Source organism: Triplophysa dalaica, chromosome 25, assembly GCF_015846415.1.
Source record: "Triplophysa dalaica isolate WHDGS20190420 chromosome 25, ASM1584641v1, whole genome shotgun sequence".
Taxonomy (NCBI): Eukaryota; Metazoa; Chordata; class Actinopteri; order Cypriniformes; family Nemacheilidae; genus Triplophysa; species Triplophysa dalaica.
Window position 1 is genome coordinate 7160219 of NC_079566.1, and position 21341 is coordinate 7181559.

At 38.2% G+C, this 21341-nt stretch overlaps 3 protein-coding genes across 3 annotated transcripts; 2 read left to right on the forward strand and 1 right to left on the reverse strand.

Annotated features, from left to right (window-relative positions):
- The first annotated feature begins 271 nt into the window (after window positions 1-271).
- On the forward strand, window positions 272-5302 carry wasf2 (WASP family member 2). The gene is made up of 9 exons (XM_056742170.1): window positions 272-429; window positions 1856-2016; window positions 2099-2233; window positions 2499-2652; window positions 2798-2915; window positions 3000-3124; window positions 3225-3386; window positions 3469-3941; window positions 4294-5302. Exons 2-9 carry the CDS (start codon window positions 1884-1886, stop codon window positions 4449-4451), a joined length of 1458 nt encoding a protein of 485 aa, XP_056598148.1. The 5' UTR covers window positions 272-429; window positions 1856-1883; the 3' UTR covers window positions 4452-5302.
- Window positions 5303-6072: 770 nt separating this feature from the next.
- On the reverse strand, window positions 6073-8560 carry gpr3 (G protein-coupled receptor 3). The gene is made up of 2 exons (XM_056741524.1): window positions 8280-8560; window positions 6073-7695 (listed from the first exon to the last, which is right to left on the reverse strand). Exon 2 carries the CDS (start codon window positions 7691-7693, stop codon window positions 6710-6712), a length of 984 nt encoding a protein of 327 aa, XP_056597502.1. The 5' UTR covers window positions 7694-7695; window positions 8280-8560; the 3' UTR covers window positions 6073-6709.
- Window positions 8561-11084: 2524 nt separating this feature from the next.
- Window positions 11085-13217, forward strand: cd164l2 (CD164 sialomucin-like 2). Its single transcript, XM_056742062.1, has 6 exons — window positions 11085-11166; window positions 11746-11844; window positions 12358-12435; window positions 12538-12558; window positions 12664-12817; window positions 13005-13217. The coding sequence occupies exons 1-6, from the start codon at window positions 11085-11087 to the stop codon at window positions 13018-13020; spliced, it is 450 nt and encodes a 149-aa protein (XP_056598040.1). The 3' UTR covers window positions 13021-13217.
- The last annotated feature ends 8124 nt before the right edge of the window (window positions 13218-21341 follow it).

Consider the following 21341-nt stretch of genomic DNA (forward strand, 5'->3'; position numbering starts at 1 on the left):
GACATTCTTTGATATGTTATCGTTTGTTGTGGTGTTCTTCACATAATTACGTCATGGTTCGGATTTGTTCGGACTGGCCCGTCGCACAGGAATGTCGATGCACCCTCCCCCGTGTAAAAACTGCGAACAGATGTTTCCAAGCCGCCAGGGCGGAGTTGCGCTTTCTAGATTCCAGTTTCCACACCCGCCCCACTTTCTATAACTGAAGGGCGAATCAGCCAATAGCATCTTTGGATTCACGACATCCATCCAATGAAAAGTTAGCAAACGCGAGACCGAGCTGTCGCTGCCGTAAAGGCAGCTCTTGTTACAGTTCTTGTAGACATTTTGTCGGCTCTGGAAATTATGGACGGTTTTAAACTCAGGGAATGGTACTGCTGATTAAGCCAAACAACGTCGGCAGTCGAAACCAAGCTCATATATATTCGGGTAAGACTTAAGTTGTTTATATGTTTAAAATAATTAAAGAGGTGATGATGTGTTTGGCGAGTTGACAGTATGCATGCAGCTAACGCTAATCACTTCCTGCTCTGGGCGGACACTGAGGTTAGGCCTCCGCTGAGTTCTAGAAACATTTGAAACAGTCTTGACAAATAACTTCATGTAATATTATGTCTCTGTGGCTTTTACTTTTGAACTATAAATCAGTTTAATAAGAAGAGCTTTGATTTGACGTCATCGTCTTACAAAGTTAAATCTTGTGTTTTGTGAACTAGAACGTCCACTCCCTAAGTGTAGGAAGTAATGTGTGAACATTGTCTTTATGCACAAACACTCGACTATGATCACGTTATTTTTCTCGTTAGCACGTCTAGTTAGATTTATACAGTGTGTAACCATTTACTATGTTATTAGTTACTGTAATTTACTTTTCCCTTGAACAAGTAAAGTAAGGGATTGCGTTTATTTTTTTTCTGTAATTTAATTACAGTTACTTCTGATGTAATTAAACTAAAGACTGTGTGTAATAAATGTGTGCAATAGTGGAATTGATACAAGTCTAACTTTAAAGTGCATGCTTTAATGTATAACTCTCACATGATACTTTATTCAGTTAATAGGAATATTTTATCTAGCTTTTATATGATTTATTTGAATGAATTGAAAGAGCCGTTTCATGTCTATCCTTGAATCACTTAACTAAGCAAAGTTGATATGGAAAGTAACTAATAATAAGTAATTAAATACTTTTTAGAGGGAGTGATGGAGTAATCTAATAACACTATTGAATATGTAACTAGTACTTAATTACTTTTCAGAGTAACTTGCCCTACACTGGATTTATATGATATACATTTGCAAAACGATTTGCCAAAGTTGTAATTTTCCATAGAGAAATCGTAACGTTTTTTCTGTGTTTAGTGAGGTTTGTCTGTAAAGATCTATATTGAGCATAGCACGCAGCGATCAGGTTTCTTCTTTTATATTGCTGGATAACAGGTTTTAGAAACTGGGCTGTGATTATCGCAAACTCTTTTTGTTCAAACACAGTACACCAGAAATACTCACATTGACCTTAAATATTTGGCCTTGAATGGTCTACTTAAGTGACGGGATTGTTTATCAAAGTAAAAAAATAACTATACATTAATTAAAATATGTTTAACCATGCACTATCAAATGTTCTGCTTAAAAGGGTTGCTAGCTGGTAATAAACTGTAGAAATTAGGCCGTAGGTTTCAAATGGCCAGAAAAAAGCAAAGCAGCAGTTTTGGTTCTGCTTCTGGAATAAGCGCTGTGTTGTGTCGGATATGAATGATGGTAACGGAAAAGCAGCAGTAGTTATAAGGGACAGTCCAACTTGTAATTTGTAACATATTATTCATGTGGTCTGTGCACCTGTTTTCTGTTTTAGGAAGGAGAGAGACTGACGAGTTGCCATCATGCCTTTGGTGACGCGAAATATCGAACCGCGAAACCTTTGTCGCCAGACACTGCCGAATACAGTCAAGAGTGAATTGGAGTGTGTGACCAACATCACACTTGCCAACATCATTCGCCAGCTCGGCTCACTTAGTAAGTCAATCTGTAATGGGGTGTCTACACTCATGATAACCAGTTTATGTGTGGCTGGCTCTAATATTGGATTTACTCGCAGGCAAGTATGCGGAGGATGTGTTTGGAGAACTGTTTGTTCAGGCTAGCGCGTTTGCAGAACGTGTAAACACGCTGGGAGATAGAGTTGATAAGCTGCAGGTGAAAGTCACTCAACTGGACCCAAAAGAAGAGGAAGGTATGAGACAGATACAGTTATGCTGAAGATATTATCTGAATGGGAAGGGCCCATTCATATATTTCTTTTAGAGTTTCGAAAATCCTGTTTTGACCACATTTGTTGCTGGAAGATTATTGGCTAATTCAAGTACAATACGCAGTTTTATCACATTGTTTTAAAATGGGTTGTTGAGTAATGGTGCATATTCAGTATTCTTCTTCTTCTTTACTAATTCTTTTGTTCCCATTTCCCTCCCCGTTTCTTCAAATTGCCCATTTTCCAGTTTCTCTTCAGGCGATCACCTCCCGCAAAGCATTCCACTCTAGTGCTTCCCAGGATCAGCAGCTCTTTACTAGAAGATCACTACCACAGCCTATCCAAGAGACTTATCAGACCTGCAACCAGCCACCCCCCCTCAACAACCTCAGCATTTACCGGTATGCAAATCAACACACACACCAAAACTAACAACAATTCACCATCCGATAATCAAATAAAATGTTGATATAGTGGTGTTTTCCAGCAGAATATGGTTATTTTTACAGTGTAAGGCTGCTAAAGTGAGTTCTCATTTGTTTTCAGGGATGATGGCAAGGAGGCTCTTAAATTCTACACTGATCCGTCATATTTCTTTGACCTTTGGAAAGAGAAAATGCTTCAGGATACTAAGGATATTATGAAAGAGAAACGCAAGCACAAGGTGAGACATAGTACCAGCTTAAAATGCCCTCCACAATACTTGCGTGTCAGCGTTTGATTTAATTACTTTGCTTATTGCGAGCAGAAGAAGAAAGATGACAACCTTAACAGAAGAAACCTAAACCCCCGAAAGATCAAAACCCGTAAAGAGGAATGGGAACGCCTTAAAATGGGGAAGGAGTTTGTCGTCCCCAAAAATGATGCCACAGGGTAATGACGCACAATACATTATTACTGTGTAACTAAAGTCATTGGTGTGTGAAAGTAGTTGTTTAATATTATTGTTTGTGTGCGAATATATCCCTAACAGCTCTTCAGAAATGTTGAATGGCAGCATTTGCTCTGGTGAGGAAATAGGTTATTCTGATGGGTACTTAGACCAAAGCACTGGCTCCTACAGTTATGATGCTGGCTCTCCTTTGCCACCACCGATTCAAGAAGACTTCCCACCCCCGCCACCTCCAGACATGCCGTGCGTATCAATTTTTGATCTCACAATAAGTGTATATTGTTGCTATTGTTAGGTATTTATTTTGGAGCGGAATCTCTTGCAGGTATCTTGATGGACAGTCTGGTGCTCCGCCCCAGTCACGCAACAGTCTTTTAAGCCCCGCTCACCCTCCTCCAGCTCCTCCAACGATGGCAACTTCTCCGCCAGGTCGTCCGACTGTGGCCCCTCCAATGGCACCACCTCCACCCCCGCCACCTGGTGGGATGATTCCACCTCCACCGCCTCTAGGATTTGATTCAACCCCATCTCCTCCTCCTCCGTTCTCCAGCAATGCTGCTCCCGTTCCACCACCACCACCACCCATTGAATCCTCTTTTCCAGCTCCTCCTCCACCACCCATGGGAGGTGCACCACCTCCTCCTCCCCCTCCACCTCCTCCACCAGGCCCACCTCCTCCCTCTGCAGCAGCGCCTCCCTCAGGAGGGCTACATGCCTCCAAACCCAAGGCCCAGCCTGCTCCTGAAGGTGATGGTGATGGTGATGGTCGCAGTGATCTTCTTGCAGCTATTCGTCAAGGTAAGATAAGCCTAAATGCACATGAATGGCACACTTTTGTAGTTATTTTTCTGTTTTGGAGCCCGGTAGAAGCTTTTGTGAGATTGGTATATTAGCATAAAGTTTTTCATAATCTTGTATTTTTTATACAAAAGTCGGACAGATATCATTCTCGCATGCGTTTTGATTTGGTTGCTACTACTGGTCACTAGCATCACCCATGTCATTAATAACAGATAACATTTAAGTAACTTCAAAATTGCATTTATAACAGAGAACCTTCAGAATGTACGCTGACCATATCAAAATAAAATCTTGTTGAATGTCAAATTCTTGGCTCGATTAAGTTCTATATGTGTATGTGTTTGTTTAGGATTTAACCTTCGTAAAGTGGAGGAACAGAGAGAGCAGGAGAAGAGAGACCGCGTGGGCAATGATGTCTCAGCCATCCTGTCCCGCCGCATTGCTGTGGAGTGCAGCGACTCGGAAGATGATTCATCCGAGTTTGACGATGATGAGTGGTCTGACTAAAGCTATTATCCCGCCCTTTGTCACCTCTGTTATGACATCAAGATCATTCCTTTTAGACCTCACACTTCTCATGTTAGCTGTTTAAACTTCAGTAAGACCAAATGCAGTGTGGCCGCAGATTGTGTGTGTCTGTGTGTGTCTGAGTCCAGAGGGTTGAGTCTAATCGAGAGTATGAATTATTTAGTTGATAAGCCTTCTCTCATTTCAGAGGGCCTGTACGTTTTGTATTATGTCTCCAAAGTAAGGTAAACTGAAACTGTGCACCCGCAGGCATACTTGTGTGCTTGTGCTTCCACATTTCTCCTGTTTATACATCAGTATCATATGTAAACTAATCATATTGTTTCACAGTATCTTTATAAACTAATCACATAAAGCCTTACTTACAAGGCAAGGCAAGTTGATCATATTCCAATAAAACAACTTGGATGCTCTTGGTTCACTTACAACCTCTTGTTAGATAAATTAGCCTGTTGTATAAGCAGTATTTTTCTTTTCATTGCAATTAAAGAAGCACAAACACGCCACAGCCTTTTTGTCTTCTGGTTGTTTCGTCACCGCCTTATACTTGTACTTGTCACTGTTAACGCCATAATTTGGGGCCCTCAGGTCTGACTGAATGATGTTTGTGTTAGCAAATTGCTATTTAGTAGTTATTCTTTGTTAATCTCATTCTCCAAAGTGCCTGCTTTTTCGTAATACAAGTACCTGTTGTTTTAATGCCAAAGTTTTAGAAATTATGCAAGATTTTGAAATCAAAGAAAAGTGAGTTTTGTTTTATATGATGTTTGTGGGCAATAATTCCAAGAATTTTCTATCAGCAGTTTATTATAATAAAGATCTTAAGTATATGTTTGTGTTCTTTGTCATTGGGCTGTTGTGAGTGTGCTGCATGCATAGTTAGACAGGATTTGTCATGTTTTGCACATGTTTGAGCTAGAATGTGTAGGGGCTTTTAGAATAAAGTTGCATGCCATTTATGATGTTACAGTTAAGAGTCGAGGTTAAGAGTGAAAGGGAAGGAATTATTTAATTTCCATGTCACCCCCAACATCTGATGTTGGCCTAATTTGCTCCAAAAATATAGGTATGAGTATGTATCTATGTATTCTTTCATCAATGTAAGTTCTTATAACATATCTTATTGTAGGGTGCAATGTTATACAGATAATTAGCTGATGCACAAAATAAATAAAGATTAAAGGAATAGATCACCCAAAAATGTAAATACTTCATGTCATTCCAAATGCAAATGACTTTCTTCTAAAAAAAAAACACACAAAAGAAGATATTTTGAAGAATGTTGATAACCAGACAACATTGGTGCTCATTGACTTCCATTGTATGAACACAAAACCACTGAGATATTTCTCTAAATAACTTTTATGTTTTACAGAAAAGTCAGAAACAGGTTTTAAACGACACACAATGGTAAATAAATGATGAAAAAATATTTTTGAGTGAACTGTCCATTTAAGTTGATTAAAAGCTTCCACAATATCCTCAAGTTTTAGATATTCATGGCCCATGTATATAACTATTTAACTTCAATATGAAGTAAGTCCAAGTTTAATTTGTTGTATTTCAAATATTTGTTAAAGAGGACAATAGAAAATTTACAAACGTTACAATTTTATTTCATTATAAACATTTTCCATAAAACTCATCTCAACATGAATACATCCACTCATACGTTTGTACATTTTGTGCAACATTGATACATTATATGTGCAAACAAGACAACTTTGACGTATAAAGAACATCATTTTGTCAGAATAATAAATGGAAGATAATTTGATCATTAAATAAGTACAAGCAAAACCAAAAACATTTCATCCAGTCAAGTCGCTGTAAAGTGCAAATGATTTTAATTCCATCAGAAAACTCTGAATTTCAGAGGACATAAAGTCATGAGGCACAAATCTGAGACGGTTAGAGCAAAGAGGGGATTCTACTGTTCCCCATTTAGTTGGCGAGTACCTAAAAGGATCTGTAACATGAAAGAGTCCAGACAGTGGCAGTCTCCATTGTTCTCATAGTAAAAATGCATTGCAGTTTAAATAAACCCGTTTTTAAAAAAAGAGTGAAATGCTGAAGAGATCAAGAACCCCTGTCAGATGAGACGTATGGCAACTGGCACAGTGATTAATCTGTGTGTTTGACAATAAATATAAAAATGTATGACGATGCAAATATGGCACCATGGCATCTCCCAAAATGGTTCTGATATGGTCTCCATTGAGCTTGAAGAAGATTACTCAGACATCACTGGGTGTGTGTGTGTTTTTTATAGGACTGTTGGGTAGGCAGCAGCAGCAGCAGGCCTGTCGCAGCACTCTCTGTATGTGTTTGTTTCTGTAGGCATAGATCAGAGGGTTAAGCAGAGAGTTCCCTGTCACTGGAACCAGAGTGGCATATGTGTAAAGAACTGGGGAGGACCCGTCGGCGAGAAGACCGTAAAGAGCAAAGGGCATCCAGCAGCTGGCAAATGTTGCCAGAATAAGAGCCAGGGTGTGCACCCGACGACGCGTATGTGTGCGTGCAGATGGTAGCGTGTGTCTCTGAAGGGCGATTTGGTGTGAATGACGAAGGACGACTCGGCAGATTCGAGCGTTCAGCTGCAGCATCAGAGCCAGGGTTAGCAGAAAACCACCGCAGAGAGTGGCCAGGTGCACCCGGGTCAAAGGGCGGAGCACGCTGCAAGACTGTACATCCTTCAAGCAATTCCATCCCAGGGCGGGTAGCGCACCCTGAAGACCAGCTAGAGTCCAGCCAACAGCGAGTGCACATCGTGTTTGTGTGTGTGTTCGCCTTGATCCATAAGTCAGAGCTCGATGTAGAGATAGGAAGCGGTCCAACGTAATGGCCAGCAGAGAGAACACAGACGCGCTGAGTGCACTCACCAACAGACCCACGCTTCCCAGCTCCAACGCTTCTGAGTACACACACCGGCGAGACAGGAAGTGCAATAAGAGCCCCACCCCTGCTAGGAAGTCCGCCCAGGCCAAGCTGCCAATCAGCAAGAACATTGGAGCACGTAAAGACGATGAAGAGAAGATGGTGGCCACAACGATGGCATTTTCACAGCAGATCAGGGCACCTGAGATGCACAGGGCTACGTCCCATGGTGTCATTACTGAGGCCTCCAGTGGTTTAGGGGTCATATTGGAAGGGGGGAGTTCCAACAGTTGGTCCATTGCCAGGATTACATCTAATCCCACATCAGAGTTGTTTAGGGCCATTTCTGTGGGATAGGAAAAATTATTATGCTATATAATGCAGACATATTCTGTTCACTACTGGAGCGGACTTGAGAATGATACACCGAGTAAGATTAAATAACACTTGATCAGCACTTCAACATCTTATTCAACCTGACATCTATCCTCTGCCCGCTACAAATGCTCTTGGCAAAGATGCTGGAATATATTGCATTTAGATCCTGTGTGAATGACTTGTTATTGCTCCTATTAATGAGAAATAGAATCGAAGTAATAATAATAACTCACTATAACTAGGCTATTTATAGCATTTTAGGGTTGCCAGGTCTGACACATGAACTCGCTGCGGACTCTTCGCGCGCTTTACGTAAGAGCTCGGAGTCTGCGCAGAACATTTCGCGAGAATCTTCATTTTAACCTAAATTTATGTAAGATAAAAATAGCATTGGCTACGCACAGGTTTAAGTCTACACTCCCACAAATATAGTCTCTCGACCGGCTCAAGACTAACGATCGTTGATCTGTATACAGTTCAGTTACTCAGTATTGTAGGATCTCTTAGTCAATAGCAAAAATCTGTAGATGAAGATACATAAAGGAAACTTACAGAAGCAGTATACGATTGTAGAGAGAAAATTCTTCAAGGGACCATCCAACCTCTTTGAGTCCACGCTTAAATCTGAGCTCGATTTGCCAATGAATAACAATTGTAGTCTCGCGAAGGTAAGTGTACTGTCAATTCTCGGATAAAAATAATAAAAAAAGGTATACTCTAATAATAAAAACAATAATAGTTTGTAATCTTCGTCTTGCAAAGTGAAGTCCCTTCGCGGGTCCTCTGTATTCTGTTGGTCGTCCTCGCGATGGCTTCAATACAACACTCAGCTTCGGTGGGCTGCGAGCTGTACCTTCAATGATTTCCCTCTGACGTCAGTTACGATGATGAGGGGCGACTATGCCCTGGCCAGCCAATCAGGAGACTCACAGGAACACCATCCACTGTCGTAATTTCATTCACAAAAATACCGCATTCTTTCACCCCGCCCACTGCGACGGCGGGAGAGAGGACAAAGTAAAATCAATCGGCCTTTAAAGGCAGCCCTTGCGTGGACCAAACTTCGATTTTCATTAAGTTTGCTACATCTGGTAGAAGAAATCACTGATTAATAATGAATTTTGCAGGCCTAAACCATCCTTATGATACAAATGCAATCCACGTTTTTGTGTGTGCACGTTGATGTGCGTATGAGTGCGATTGAAAGGCAAAGTGAGAGTGAGTCATCGCTGTCCATGGTGCTGAAACGCGCGCTAACGAGACTTGCTTCGTTGACGGTGACGTCAGTTTCTGCCGCACTGATGGGTACGTGGCACAGCTGTACGATTATTACTTCCCCCTCTACCATAATGTCACCAATGCGTCTATCTGTAACCTTGTATAAGTGACAATGTGTCATTCTTGCGCCATTCAATTCGTGCAGGCACCTCTGCCTAATTTGCAACTTGATGAAATATTATAATAGAAACGGTTAATTCTGGAGGTTATAAGAATGACACCACTTCCCGCAGATGATCGCGCTTCCCAGCAGAGACTCCGCGTAGGCGTCGCTAGTGTGGTTCTGCATTTTAATGAAGCAGGTGGGCGAGCCCCATGCACACAAGATGGGGGAACTCTCCTGTTCTCTATAAAAGGACATGCGCTTCCGGTCGTCACCAGCTGGGGGGCATGTATAACGAATATCCATTATCTTGGACTGGTCGAGTACGTGTTTGTGGAGTGTTTACTGTAATTGACACTGAATAATTTATTGACGAATTTTTAGTAATAAAATATTTTAGGACACACTATTATTGACTGTCTTTGTACTGTAGATATATTTACATAACCAATACCTCACTGGTTACCATTTCTTGATATATTTCCTACAATAGTTTTTTTTTTACTGTTTTCAATGTTTACGTTTTACGAGGGTTTGGATCAAATGAAAATAAATCTGTTTAACCACGAAGATTAGCCTATAGAAGATCATCAAATAAAGTGAATCGGTTGAAAACAAGGATAGAAAACGACTTTTAACATTTTGGTCTCCTCTTGCTTCTTTTTAGAAGGGAAGTCTGTGTGCGTGTTTTGGGGGGCGGTGGGGAGGGTGTGCTGAGTGCTACTGCGGAATTTCTCCTCGTTACCTAATATCGCAAGCTCTACAGAGCGCATGCGCGGCTCTCCTTCTCTGCACCTCATCCTCTATGAGAACGCCCACTCTTAACTCCCGCTGTTTGGCATTACCTTTTGATCTTTGCTTATCATGACACGTTAAGAACAATGTAAGCAGTGATTTTGTTTGGCTAAGTAGGTTTTGAAGGATTGGTGGGTAGGCACTAAATTGTCATTGCATAATCAAATCTGACCCGATTTCATATGGATTTGCAAGACTCCCAGATGTGAGAAATTACATGATAATGATAGTGGTTACTACCCTTCCTCCCACAGAAGTTTTTCCTAGAGCACCCACACATTACACATTCCTTGCATCATCACCTCATCCGACTAGTTTTTATCTATAGTGACTTTTCAGTTAAAAGATTAATGTTTAAAAAGTCAAAAGTTTAAGTGTATTGTTAAAAAAGATGGAATTTTAAAGATGAAGTATCTTGGATGACATTGAGGATGCAGAAGGCTAAGGGAATAAAGGAGAATGTGTTACACAACTGCTTCTCCACACAGTCATTTCTTGGCATCCACACAGCATTGTGTCCCCACAATGCCCTAGGTTTTATTCCAAAACTGACAGGGTGCAAGTGACAATGCAAAAGCAGTCGAAAAAACAAAGATGAGCCAGATGCGTGTAACTAGTAAGTTCAGTTGCCATGTCAACAGGCTTTTTACTACATGTTATGACCCTGGAGACTGTGGATCATGATGCGTATATTTGAACATGTGTGTCAAACTTCTGACGTCTGGACGTGAAAAGGCAAAACATCTTCAGTGGTGTAGATGTCAAGACATGGTCTTTTGCCATTTGGTCGCCAGGTTACCTGTCTCATGTTACACACCTTCCAGTCTCAAAGAATTAGAGAGCATGACGTCAACACGCACACATAAGCACATGCTCCTCACAGGTCACAATGCCCTTTTGTCTGGAGGACACAGCTTAGACATTTGGGACTGCATAGACTTAGCATTGAGGACTTATCTTGACAGGTTTATGATTGGTGCTTTTTGCGTTTTTAGTTAAGACTTTCATTGGTGAAATTGATTTGTGTGTCAAATTGTAGCAGTGACATCAAATATTCCATTTAAAGTGTAAAATTTCACTTATATCAAGAGATTAAGCATTAACATGTTTAATTCTGGAACGTTGTGAATTGTGCTCACAGTGTGTATTGGTTATAGGTGGGTTTTTGTCAGTTGTTGAGAATGAGGTGCGCGTGGGCTGCACTTTGTGGGATTGTGCTACTCACTGAGGTTATTCTAATCAATTCACAAACCTCAGGTAAGTGTCAGTTTGACAACGCATTTGTTCATATGTATTCAAGTCTTTTTGTTTCCATTTATGTATTTACTCAGTGCATCCGTCAACCCTTGTTTTGAAGAAGAAATTTGTTTGATATTTTGTTTTTGTCCTGATATTTCTTAGCAATTAACTTCTCATCGAACTTTTCTGTGCTCCAGATTTAGTTCATGAGGAAACCAGGTCACAAGAATATAACATTTTAAAACTAATTAAATCTCTATACAATCTTATCTGTGGAGTTTGAAAAATAGAGGACTTTAAAAATAAAATTGTTTTTTGGTTTTATTTGAATTACAGTCCAGAGTCAAGATTTTTTGAAAGAGTAGAGTATAAACTAGAAGAGTTTTTTGGTAAAGTCTGTTTGATTCCTTGACATTTGATAGGACGTTCTACATTAACTCCTGAATTTATTAATCCATGATTTCATGCAAATTGCCTATACAATCTAAAACATTTTTTCCCTTCATTTTCTTATTCATTTTCGATTAATACTATCTCTACATTTTTCCTTGGTAAATGGGACATGCGTTTACTTCTTATTTGATGGATTGACAGATGATTCAGCCATTGCAGAATGTTCCCAGTTCGACTCATGTGATAGCTGCATCAGCGGAGATCCATCCATCAATCTGACACGATGTGTCTGGCAAAGCTGTAATAACGGTAAACGAGCACGTACCTTATGAGTATAAATGTATTATCTTGTACTGTAACTTTTTTGTATATTCACACACACACACACACACACACACGCACACAAACACACACACGAACACATACAGAGGATACCTCTGATAGACATGTGATCCTGGCCACAGAGAGCGATCTCAGGAACAACCTATAAATTATTCAAAGTGCACACGCACAGTTACAGCTGCCGTCCACACAGATATCAGTCCTTGTAAATAATTCAACACCATTATCTACCGTCCTGAAAATATGTATGTGGAAGACAGAGCGAGAGAGCAAGCGAGAGAGAGTGGTGTTTCAACAAAATACATCTTTCAGTCTACTCTGTTGCCAAGGCAACCAACTCGCAGTCCCTCTGTTTCTCTTTCTTAGCTCCATTCATCTAAACTAATTCAAGGTTTATATGCATACAGTCTCTATCGCCACCACACATACAGGATTACACAAAGTACCACGACTGCAATTGTGTCTCTCTTTGAATTCCAGGAAACGACACGAGATGTATGTCTGATACTGGAAATTTGGAAGACTGCTCTGTCTTCAATGAGACCGGGATGTGTCAAAGTGAGCAAAACAACGTTTAAAACATCACATGACAGATCTTTGTGAATTTACATATGCACGTGTGTGTTCATTTATCATCTTTATTTTTGTTTGTTTGAGCAGACTCTGAGGATGGTAGCAAAAGTAAGAATTTATTTTCAGTATAGAAATGCACCCATATGATTAGGTTAATCAATTATTTGTAAAGGATCGTTTACATTTTGTTTCATAACACTAATAAAATCGCAGACGACACAACTGCTGGATCAACCCCTGAGTTCTCTCAAGCATCATTTGACCTGTCCAGCTTTATCGGGGGAATCATCCTCGTGTTGGTGTTGCAAGCGGGGGCTTTTTTTGCCATGCGATTCCTCAAAACCAAAGACAGCACATATGAAACTATGTGAGTAATATTCAAACAAGAAAACATTTATCAAGCCTACTGTATGCCAGCGGATGTGTTTATGAGTTTTATCTTCATTTAAGTATTTATTGAATAGAACCTGATTAATAGGGAAATTAACTATAGTACCAAAAAACAGATCATGAACATGTACACATTCTGATGACTATTTTTTCTTCCTTTACAGTGACCAAACACAGTGAGAAATAGAAAAATCACAGAAAAAACAAGAACTAGAGGAGAATACATGTAGCAATATAAGAGGGTGCAATGTTTTCTTTCTCTGCTGGCCTTTGGTTAAACTAGAAATAAATAACATTCCCTCATGTCCTTAATAACAAAATATATATTTGTTTGTGTACATTATGGACAATAAAATAAAATACAATTATATACAAATTATGACAAGAATAAATTGAGTGTGTGTTTATGATTGTATATTTCCTTGTGTTCTCATCTGTTTTAGATTATTTACCTCAATCTTTAAATCTTTAATGTGTCTTTAAATTAATTTAATTATGTTGTCGTTTTATTTCATAATTTAAATAATAGCATGTGCATTTATTTATGTGCTTTTATTTTATGTTTATTAGATTACCTTGGGGTAAAAAAAATGTTTCATTGAGTTTGTTTGTCCTTTTTCTGCTTCTGAACACCAAAAACACACTCTGGGATACGTTTCCTTTAAATGTTAATATGCATCTTTTAACCTGCAGGTGTCAGCAGAGTGCAATTTTTAATCTAACTGCCTCTTCCCACGAGAGATCGTGGTGTCCTACTAAAAGTTAAATGTACTATTGATGTAATGATGTACTATTATGAACAACTTGTAATTTATTCAAGTACTATTAAAACGGTATAAATCCTACTTCAATGTAGTTTTTTCTCAAGAACGAAAAAGAATAGAGTGAATGAGACCAGGAGGTAAATAATTCAGAAAGGCTTCAAAGCATTTCATTTACATTTACATTTAGGCATTTGGCAGACGCTTTTATCCAAAGCGACTTACATTGCTTTTATCCTATACATTTTACATAGGTATTTGCAATCCCCTGGGATCGAACCCACAACCTTGCGTTGTTAACGAAGCCAAAGCCAAAGTCCCAAATTAAGGCTTCACATGGTTTGTAATTTTTATCGGTGGAACTGAAAACGTATATTGACACTGCAAGAGCAATTTTATGTAGGCCTGCACTTATTCAAATTACCATGTTGTTGTAAAACATTAATTATATGTAATTCGTTTGTTCCAGTTACATAGCATTATTTATGTTATAGTGTATTTATGAGTAGCCTAAAGCGAACATATTCTCTTAAAATTATCTGTTTCTGTGTATGTTTATAATAATGTAGCTAGGGAAGTTCTGGGATCTTACAATGCTACTTTTATATGGTTACACAGCACTTTCAAAAGTGTTCATCCCCCTTCATCATTGTATTCACATTTTGTTATGATGCTGCCTTATCCTTATGATGTGACCTACTTTACACATCTGCATTTGGCAATTTTCTGCAATTCTTCTTCTCAGATCCTCTCAAACTCTGTCTGGTTGAATGGAGATCATCAGTAGACAGACATTTTCAGGTTTGTACAGCTGGGCCACTCAAGGACAGAGTTTTCCTCTTGCATTGTTTTAGCTTCAAGATCATTATCTCTGTATTTTGTGCTGTTGAAGAGTAGTTCACCTCTAAAATACATTTTCATGATAATTTACTCACCCCCATGTCATCCAAGATGTTTATATTTCTGCTTCTTTAGCCGAAAAGAACTTTTAATCAAAAACATTCCAGGATTTTTCTCCATATAGTGGACTTTAATGGACACTAAATGGTTGAAGGTCAAAAGTACAGTTTCAGTGCAGCTTCAAAGGGCTTTAAACGATAACAGATGATGAATAAGTGACATGGGGTGAGTAAATTATCATGAACATTTATTTTGAAAGTGAACTACTAAATGGGTCTTGTAAATTCCATTAAAAAAATTAATGTGATGATTAAAAATAGTGTGTATATTTCATTAATGAAACTGTGGTTTAGTGTTTTATAAATAATATTGAGGAGATTTCACTAATAAAACCAAGATATTATTTTCTCTTTTTAATTTAAGGAAATGTCCCCAATTTTGTAACTTGTTTTGAGGAACAAAATAAAGCTGAAATAAGATACATATTTATTTTAAGAGAACTTGTTCAATTACTTATTTATTTGGACACCTTTTGAAATTGAACGGCATAGCAGGTTGAGGAGCCCAGTGTCAAGTGTTTTGAAGTAGGCTACCATCCTAACATCAAAACTACTGATACAATATCAATAGTTTGTTCTTTTCAGTTATTGTGTTTAGTCCTGAAAAGGTTTATAATTGTATTTCTGTGTTGTCCCACACTTAATTCAAAGTCTTGTTTTTTAATCTGGATACACCATGGAAGTTCAAGATGTTCAGTTGGATGTTTATTTATATATTTATTAAGAAATGTGACCCAGGTTTGTTTATTTAGTCAGAAGACACACGCGGATCCCTAGTGCGAAACAAACAAGTGTGTGAAAGCAGAGTGGCGCATCATGAACCGTTCTCTCCCGTTTCATACCGCACGCGTAGGCAGCGCGTGTTCGCGGAGCAGAACAGCAGTGCAGCGATCATTTTGGCGCAGAGTTTTGCTGCGCTGCTAACGCTCAATTAAAGCGACATTGTGTTTTTAACAGTCGCCATGAGTTTCAAAAACACTATTGCCAGGAGTTATTTTGGCCAAAACCACAATGGCACATTTAAAGGGATTACAATACAGGTAGGCCTATGTTTAAAGCTTTCCTGTAGCTCAGTGGTAAGAGCATTGCGTGGAGAGCGCAAGGTTGTGTGTTCGATCCCGATGGTTTCCAAATACCCAGAATGTATCATCTTAGATTTTATGCTTATATTGCAAATGAAGGAGGTGGAAACGATCGTATTAAGCTGTCATTGTATTTTCTGAAACCCACTGTCATAATTATATTCTGAAAAAAAAACAGATACAATTACATAGACATCGTGTAATATGTTTATATTGTGTATGTGTCAGAGAAAAGCGATCGCATGACAAGTCAGTCACTCTATGGTGAGTTAACTCTTAAGGGACTTCGTATCCTTCAAATCACGATGGGTTTTAATTTATAACTTGTCCTACACAGATCTAAAAGAGCATCGAACAGGCATATATAACAAATCACCTCTGGTATCGAACCCACAGCCTTGCCTTGCTAACGCAATGCTCATACCACTGAGCCACAGAAAACTAAATCTTAACTAAATCTTTGGTGTTTCAATTCTCACGAAAACTTTACCCTAACCCCAACCTTACTCTTACCATCTAAACTACCTATGATTGTTAAATTGACGAAAAACACGTTTGGGTGATGACATCATACTCGAAACACCAAGGATTTAGCGAGAGCCCACCGGGCTAATAAACAGCGGATCCATCACCCATGGAAGTAAGCTATACAGTAGGTGGCGGTACTAAGGACTGAACGGTACTGAGGACATTAAACAAGACAAGATGAAGAAGATGTAAATTGCATGTGAGCAGTGGCGTTTTGTCAGAGCGGTGGATAATCACATAAAGAGGTAAGCCATATTTAGGTTTATATGCTTATAATTGTACAAAAACGTTAAAATTGTGACATCTTTATATTTAAGAGGTGTGTCCACCTCTTCAAGCTAGGTTGTACAATTTCTAATATGTAACTTTTTTTGTTTACAGATCTTTGTGAGGCTCCTTGTTGCAGCATCTCTGTTAGCATTTATGCAGGCTTCTTATATTGTCAGTTTAAATAACCTGCATTTAGGACTTTGACAATGTAGCATGAAATCATGGTGTGGAAGTGCAAAGTTTGCCAGTTGACATCATCTTCAAAGGGAGCTCTTTTGGGGCACTACAGACTAAAACATTGACCATTTACACATAGCCATACTATACCTTGCATGCCCACATTACAACTGTCCATGCTTTTTCAAAACAGACGGTGCTCTTCACACACATTTGACTATATCATTTAATTGAGGACACTTTGGAACCAGAGGCAGTGTTTTCCTTTAACTGTAACATTTGTAATACACAATATTCTTCTGAAAATGACTATTTTCAACATTTGTGTAAACAACTCAGAGGTCACGAAACTGTAGAATGTGTATTTTATGGGTGTGATTTTAAGACAAACTTTTATGGGACTTTTTGTGATGCACAAAAGCAGAAAACACAATCCTCATTCTCCTAATGATTTCAAGGCTGATGTGATGAGCAAGACCAGGCAGCATTCAGTTGCTGTTGATCCACACTGTGAGGATTCAGAAAGCGCTGGAGAAAGTGATGATCAGGTTCCAGATGACGAGATTCCTAACCTGTTGCAAACAGTTCTGAATAAATTAGCCTGAATAAATTGATGACTTGATAGTACATTTTATTTTCACGTCATTTTCATCAATACAAATGAGGAAATTTTACTTGTGAGACAAATAAATAAAGCACATTGCTTAAATGATAGAAAGTCATTATGTGCCGTTGATTGAAAAGTTAGGGGAATTTAAGTACATTTTTTTCTGAGACAACTCAAATAAATAAAGCAGATTCCTTAAATGAAATAAAGTCATCATGTGTCGTTTATTGAAAAGTTAAGGGTATTTTACTAATTTTTTTTGTGAGACAACTTAAATAAATAAAGCACATTGCTTAAATGATATAAAGTCATCATGTGCCGTTTATTGAAAAGTTAAGGGAATTTTACTACATTTTTTTGTGACACAACTTAAATAAATGAAGCACATTGCTTAAATTATAGAAAGTCATCATGTGCCGTTTATTGAAAAGTTAAGGGAATTTTAGTAAAAAAATTTGTGAGACAACTTAAATAAATAAAGTACATTGCTTAAATGATACAAAGTCATCATTTGCCGTTGATTGAATAGTCAAGAGAATTTTACTTTATTTATTAAGGTAAATTCCACAAAAAGAAAAAAAAGAAAAAACTACTAAAAAAAAATAAGTGTAATAATGTTACCTAAATTTTTTTAAGTAAATAGCATGTTTTAATTTTTACAGTGTAGCTTTTCTTCTTCTCCAGTGATAAGATAATGCAGCTGAAAAACACCCCCACATCTTGATGCTGTTTCCACCACACTCCCTGTTAGGATGGCATTATAAAGGTGTTGAGAAGTGCCTGGTTTTCTCCAGACATGATGCATGAAACTGAGATTCATCAGACCAGAGGATCTTGTTTCTAACAGTTCGAAAGATACGTTTTTGCATATTTCAAGTTTTCATGTGTCTTCACTGAGCAAAGGCTTGAGTCTGGCCACTCTGCAATAAAGAGTGTTGGAATGATGTTTGTTGTTCTGTAAGTTTCTCCCATCTCCATATATGATCATGGAGCTCAACCAGAGTGATCATCAGCTTCTTGGTCACCGCTCTAACCAAGACTTTTCCTTTTTCCATCGAATGCTCAGTTTGGACAGGAGGTCAGCTCAAGTAAGAGATCTGTCCAAACCTCTTTCATTAGGGATTAATGGAAGCTACATGCTTCTGTGAACCTTCAACACAGCAGATTTTTTTCAGAAGTCTTCCCCAGACTGTGTCTCGATACCATCCAGTCTCAGAGCTCTACTGGCAGTTCTTTTTACCTCATGTTTTTACTTTGACATGCATTTTCAGCTGTTGCACCTTTTAATGAGAGGTATTTGTCGCTCCAAATCATACTTATTCAATAAAAAAATGTCCACAGCTTAACTCCACTCGAAGTGTAGAAACACCAGGAAGCAAAACTCATGCTTAATTGCAAGTGTCCCATAAAAGGGTATGAATAGTTATACAATTTACTTTTTTTGTTAAGTTGAAACAAATCAGTTTTTTGTCATTATTGTGCATGGAATGTAGATTAATGTTATTTTTATTTATGTGAAGTAGTTTAAGATAATGCAGCAACATAACAAAATGTGAATAAAATGAAGTGGGATGAATACTTTTGCAAGGCACTGTAACTATTAGTTGACTCTGACTACTGTTTTTTCCAGTGATCCCTAACCTTGAAAACTTGGCAGTAGCCTAAGAGAATGGCTGGAACGGCAGAAATACAAAATAGCTACTCTGATAAAACTTTTTTTTTTGTCTTTTTTTAGAATGTTTTCCAAATTCTTCAACTTATCCATACATGATAGTTGAAGTTGACCTTAAAGTTTGAAGGTGAAGGTTTGTCTATGTTTTTCACATTCAAAATGCTTCTCTCGTTCTGTTTCAGACCCTTACACACACATATTTTATATAGTACACCCCTCCTCAGACAACCACACCTTATCTTTTAGCAATTGTGGTGGCATTTTATTTTAGGGGAATCATACAAAAAAGGGAAAAGGAAAAGGGAATCATACAAATAACCTTGATTATTTCAACATTTTCTCTCTAACAAGTTCCTCTATTAAAAATAGAGCAGAAAATGATGAACCAACACTCGTGCATGGAATTTGGAACCAAATAACAATGATGGTTCTAATGTTTTGAGTTTCTGCCCTCCTGGCCGGAAGTGATCTTCTGGAGTCTGTCTGTTATTTGCTAAGCAGCAGGTAAGTGTAGGGCACTAAAGATCTTATTATTTTTAAAATATTTAAGTGATCTCGAAGAGGGGGTTGGACGTTGTCCAACTCAGCAGAAGAGTATAACTCTGTCCACGTCGACTGGTGACTTCTAGGAGGTCACCCCTTGAGCTGTTGAGTGGTTACCTCAGGTGAGGTCACTCAGCTAGGTAAGGTCAGCTGGAAACACATTACAGTCTCTTAGATGTCCTGATTTAGGATTTTCTCTTTGAAATGCTGGGGGTGTAAAACCGGTTGTTGATTTAATTTGATAGATTTTCTGCACGAAAGTAGTGCATATACAAATACAAACAGTGCTAAATAGAATAAATACAACAAAGTGAAATTGTAGTTAAAGGAGTAACATAAATGGAAAATCTGTAAATTGATTCATTAGTATAATTTGTAATATAGTTTTATATTATAATTTGTAAGTCTGTGGTCTGAGAAAGTCACAACTGAATAGTTTCACCAACACTGATACAGTATATCATCTTACTCAGATAGTAATGGAGGACGCAGGGCCACTGTGTTCGTAATGGAGTAAGGGAAGCAACTAAGATATTTACTGCATTTGACATACGTAGAACAACACAGAAATATAATGATAGACTTTATATCGAAACGTTTAATCATATCTGTTGTCTTCATGCCTGGTAACATTCAGAGGAATCTTTGCAAAACAAGTGCATCAAACATCAAAGGACTCAGAGCAAATCAAAAAAGAAATAGTTTCAATCTACACATGATTTGTATTTTCCCAAATTACATTTTAAGGATGATTATAAAAACATTTTAAACACGGACTTCATTTGTATTAACATTTATAATTTTTAACCCAGTTTCACAGGCTGTTCAAGCTTTTTTTTTAAGACTTCACATGCCTCTTATAACTTCAAACAATCCACATCATTAGACAGAACAAACATAGCCTCCTTCAGGGTTGAATGTCATCAAGACCTAACAGGAATGCAAGCATCAACCAGCTGCAAGGTACTGAATCAAACCCTGGAGATTATATAACTTTCACACACAAAAGAGCATATCTTCTGTAAATATTCACATCGAACATAAATCAACTATAAGCGCTTTAAGTTATCCAAAATAATGTTTTCTGCATGTGGAGTGTTATTGCCCTAGGCATAATTTATCAAAGCCCAAGGCCTAACTTTTGCCCTATATTAATTTATGATTTAGAGATTCTGTGGGAACTGTCAACTTGTAACCAATCCAAGTATTTTTGAAGGCCAGTTGTGCCGATGCCACAGTAAAAAGCAGATAAGGAAATATAATGCTGGCAGGCAAGCTAAAGAAGTTGAGAAACTGGGAGTGCTGGTTGAGAAACTGCCAAAGAAAAATGAAAAGTGTATAGATAACATGCATGTAAGCAAAGAGAAATAATGCTTAGATGTCCGGCAGACTCTTTTCTGAGCATTAAGAAACAGTTGTTGGCACCTGTTAATCCTTGTTTGAGAAAGCAGAGCTTTCCACAATAATTGCTTTTGTGTATATATGAGTATAAAAATCTGGGAATGGGTATAAAATCTATAGATTAAATTTAAACAAGAAAATACATTTACATAAGAATTTTAAAGCAAACAGAGAAAGACAGTAAACACTCAAAAGAAAGTTTTTTTGTGGCTTGAGAGATTGAGGGTTCATCCTGTCCACAGTTGTACTTTCTGATACAATGACGACATGGTGTGTCTTGGCAACAAAAGACGTGTATGTTTCTAAAGATATGAAAACCACAAGAGTTCGTGTGCTCCTAACCACTGTGCATGACGTAGTAGAGATGTGCAGCTGTGCTGTGCAATACACACGCGCACGCACGCACGCACGCACGCACGTACTTTAATGCTTCTTTAACTTTGTGCGTGCTCTTCTATAACTAAGTGTATGTGCTATGAATGTGTTTGTGAAAAATATTTC

What these genes read in the sequence shown, in the direction of transcription:
- wasf2 (XM_056742170.1), top strand. Translation starts at nt 1,884, where the DNA reads ATGCCTTTGGTGACGCGAAATATCGAACCGCGAAACCTTTGTCGCCAG. An exon ending in GGACCCAAAAGAAGAGGAAG is followed by an intron (nt 2,234 to 2,498) that starts GTATGAGACAGA and finishes CCCATTTTCCAG; the next exon opens with TTTCTCTTCAGGCGATCACC. An exon ending in AAGAGAAACGCAAGCACAAG is followed by an intron (nt 2,916 to 2,999) that starts GTGAGACATAGT and finishes TATTGCGAGCAG; the next exon opens with AAGAAGAAAGATGACAACCT.
- gpr3 (XM_056741524.1), bottom strand. Translation starts at nt 7,693, where the DNA reads ATGGCCCTAAACAACTCTGATGTGGGATTAGATGTAATCCTGGCAATG.
- cd164l2 (XM_056742062.1), top strand. Translation starts at nt 11,085, where the DNA reads ATGAGGTGCGCGTGGGCTGCACTTTGTGGGATTGTGCTACTCACTGAG. An exon ending in CTGGCAAAGCTGTAATAACG is followed by an intron (nt 11,845 to 12,357) that starts GTAAACGAGCAC and finishes TTTGAATTCCAG; the next exon opens with GAAACGACACGAGATGTATG. An exon ending in CTCTGAGGATGGTAGCAAAA is followed by an intron (nt 12,559 to 12,663) that starts GTAAGAATTTAT and finishes ATAAAATCGCAG; the next exon opens with ACGACACAACTGCTGGATCA.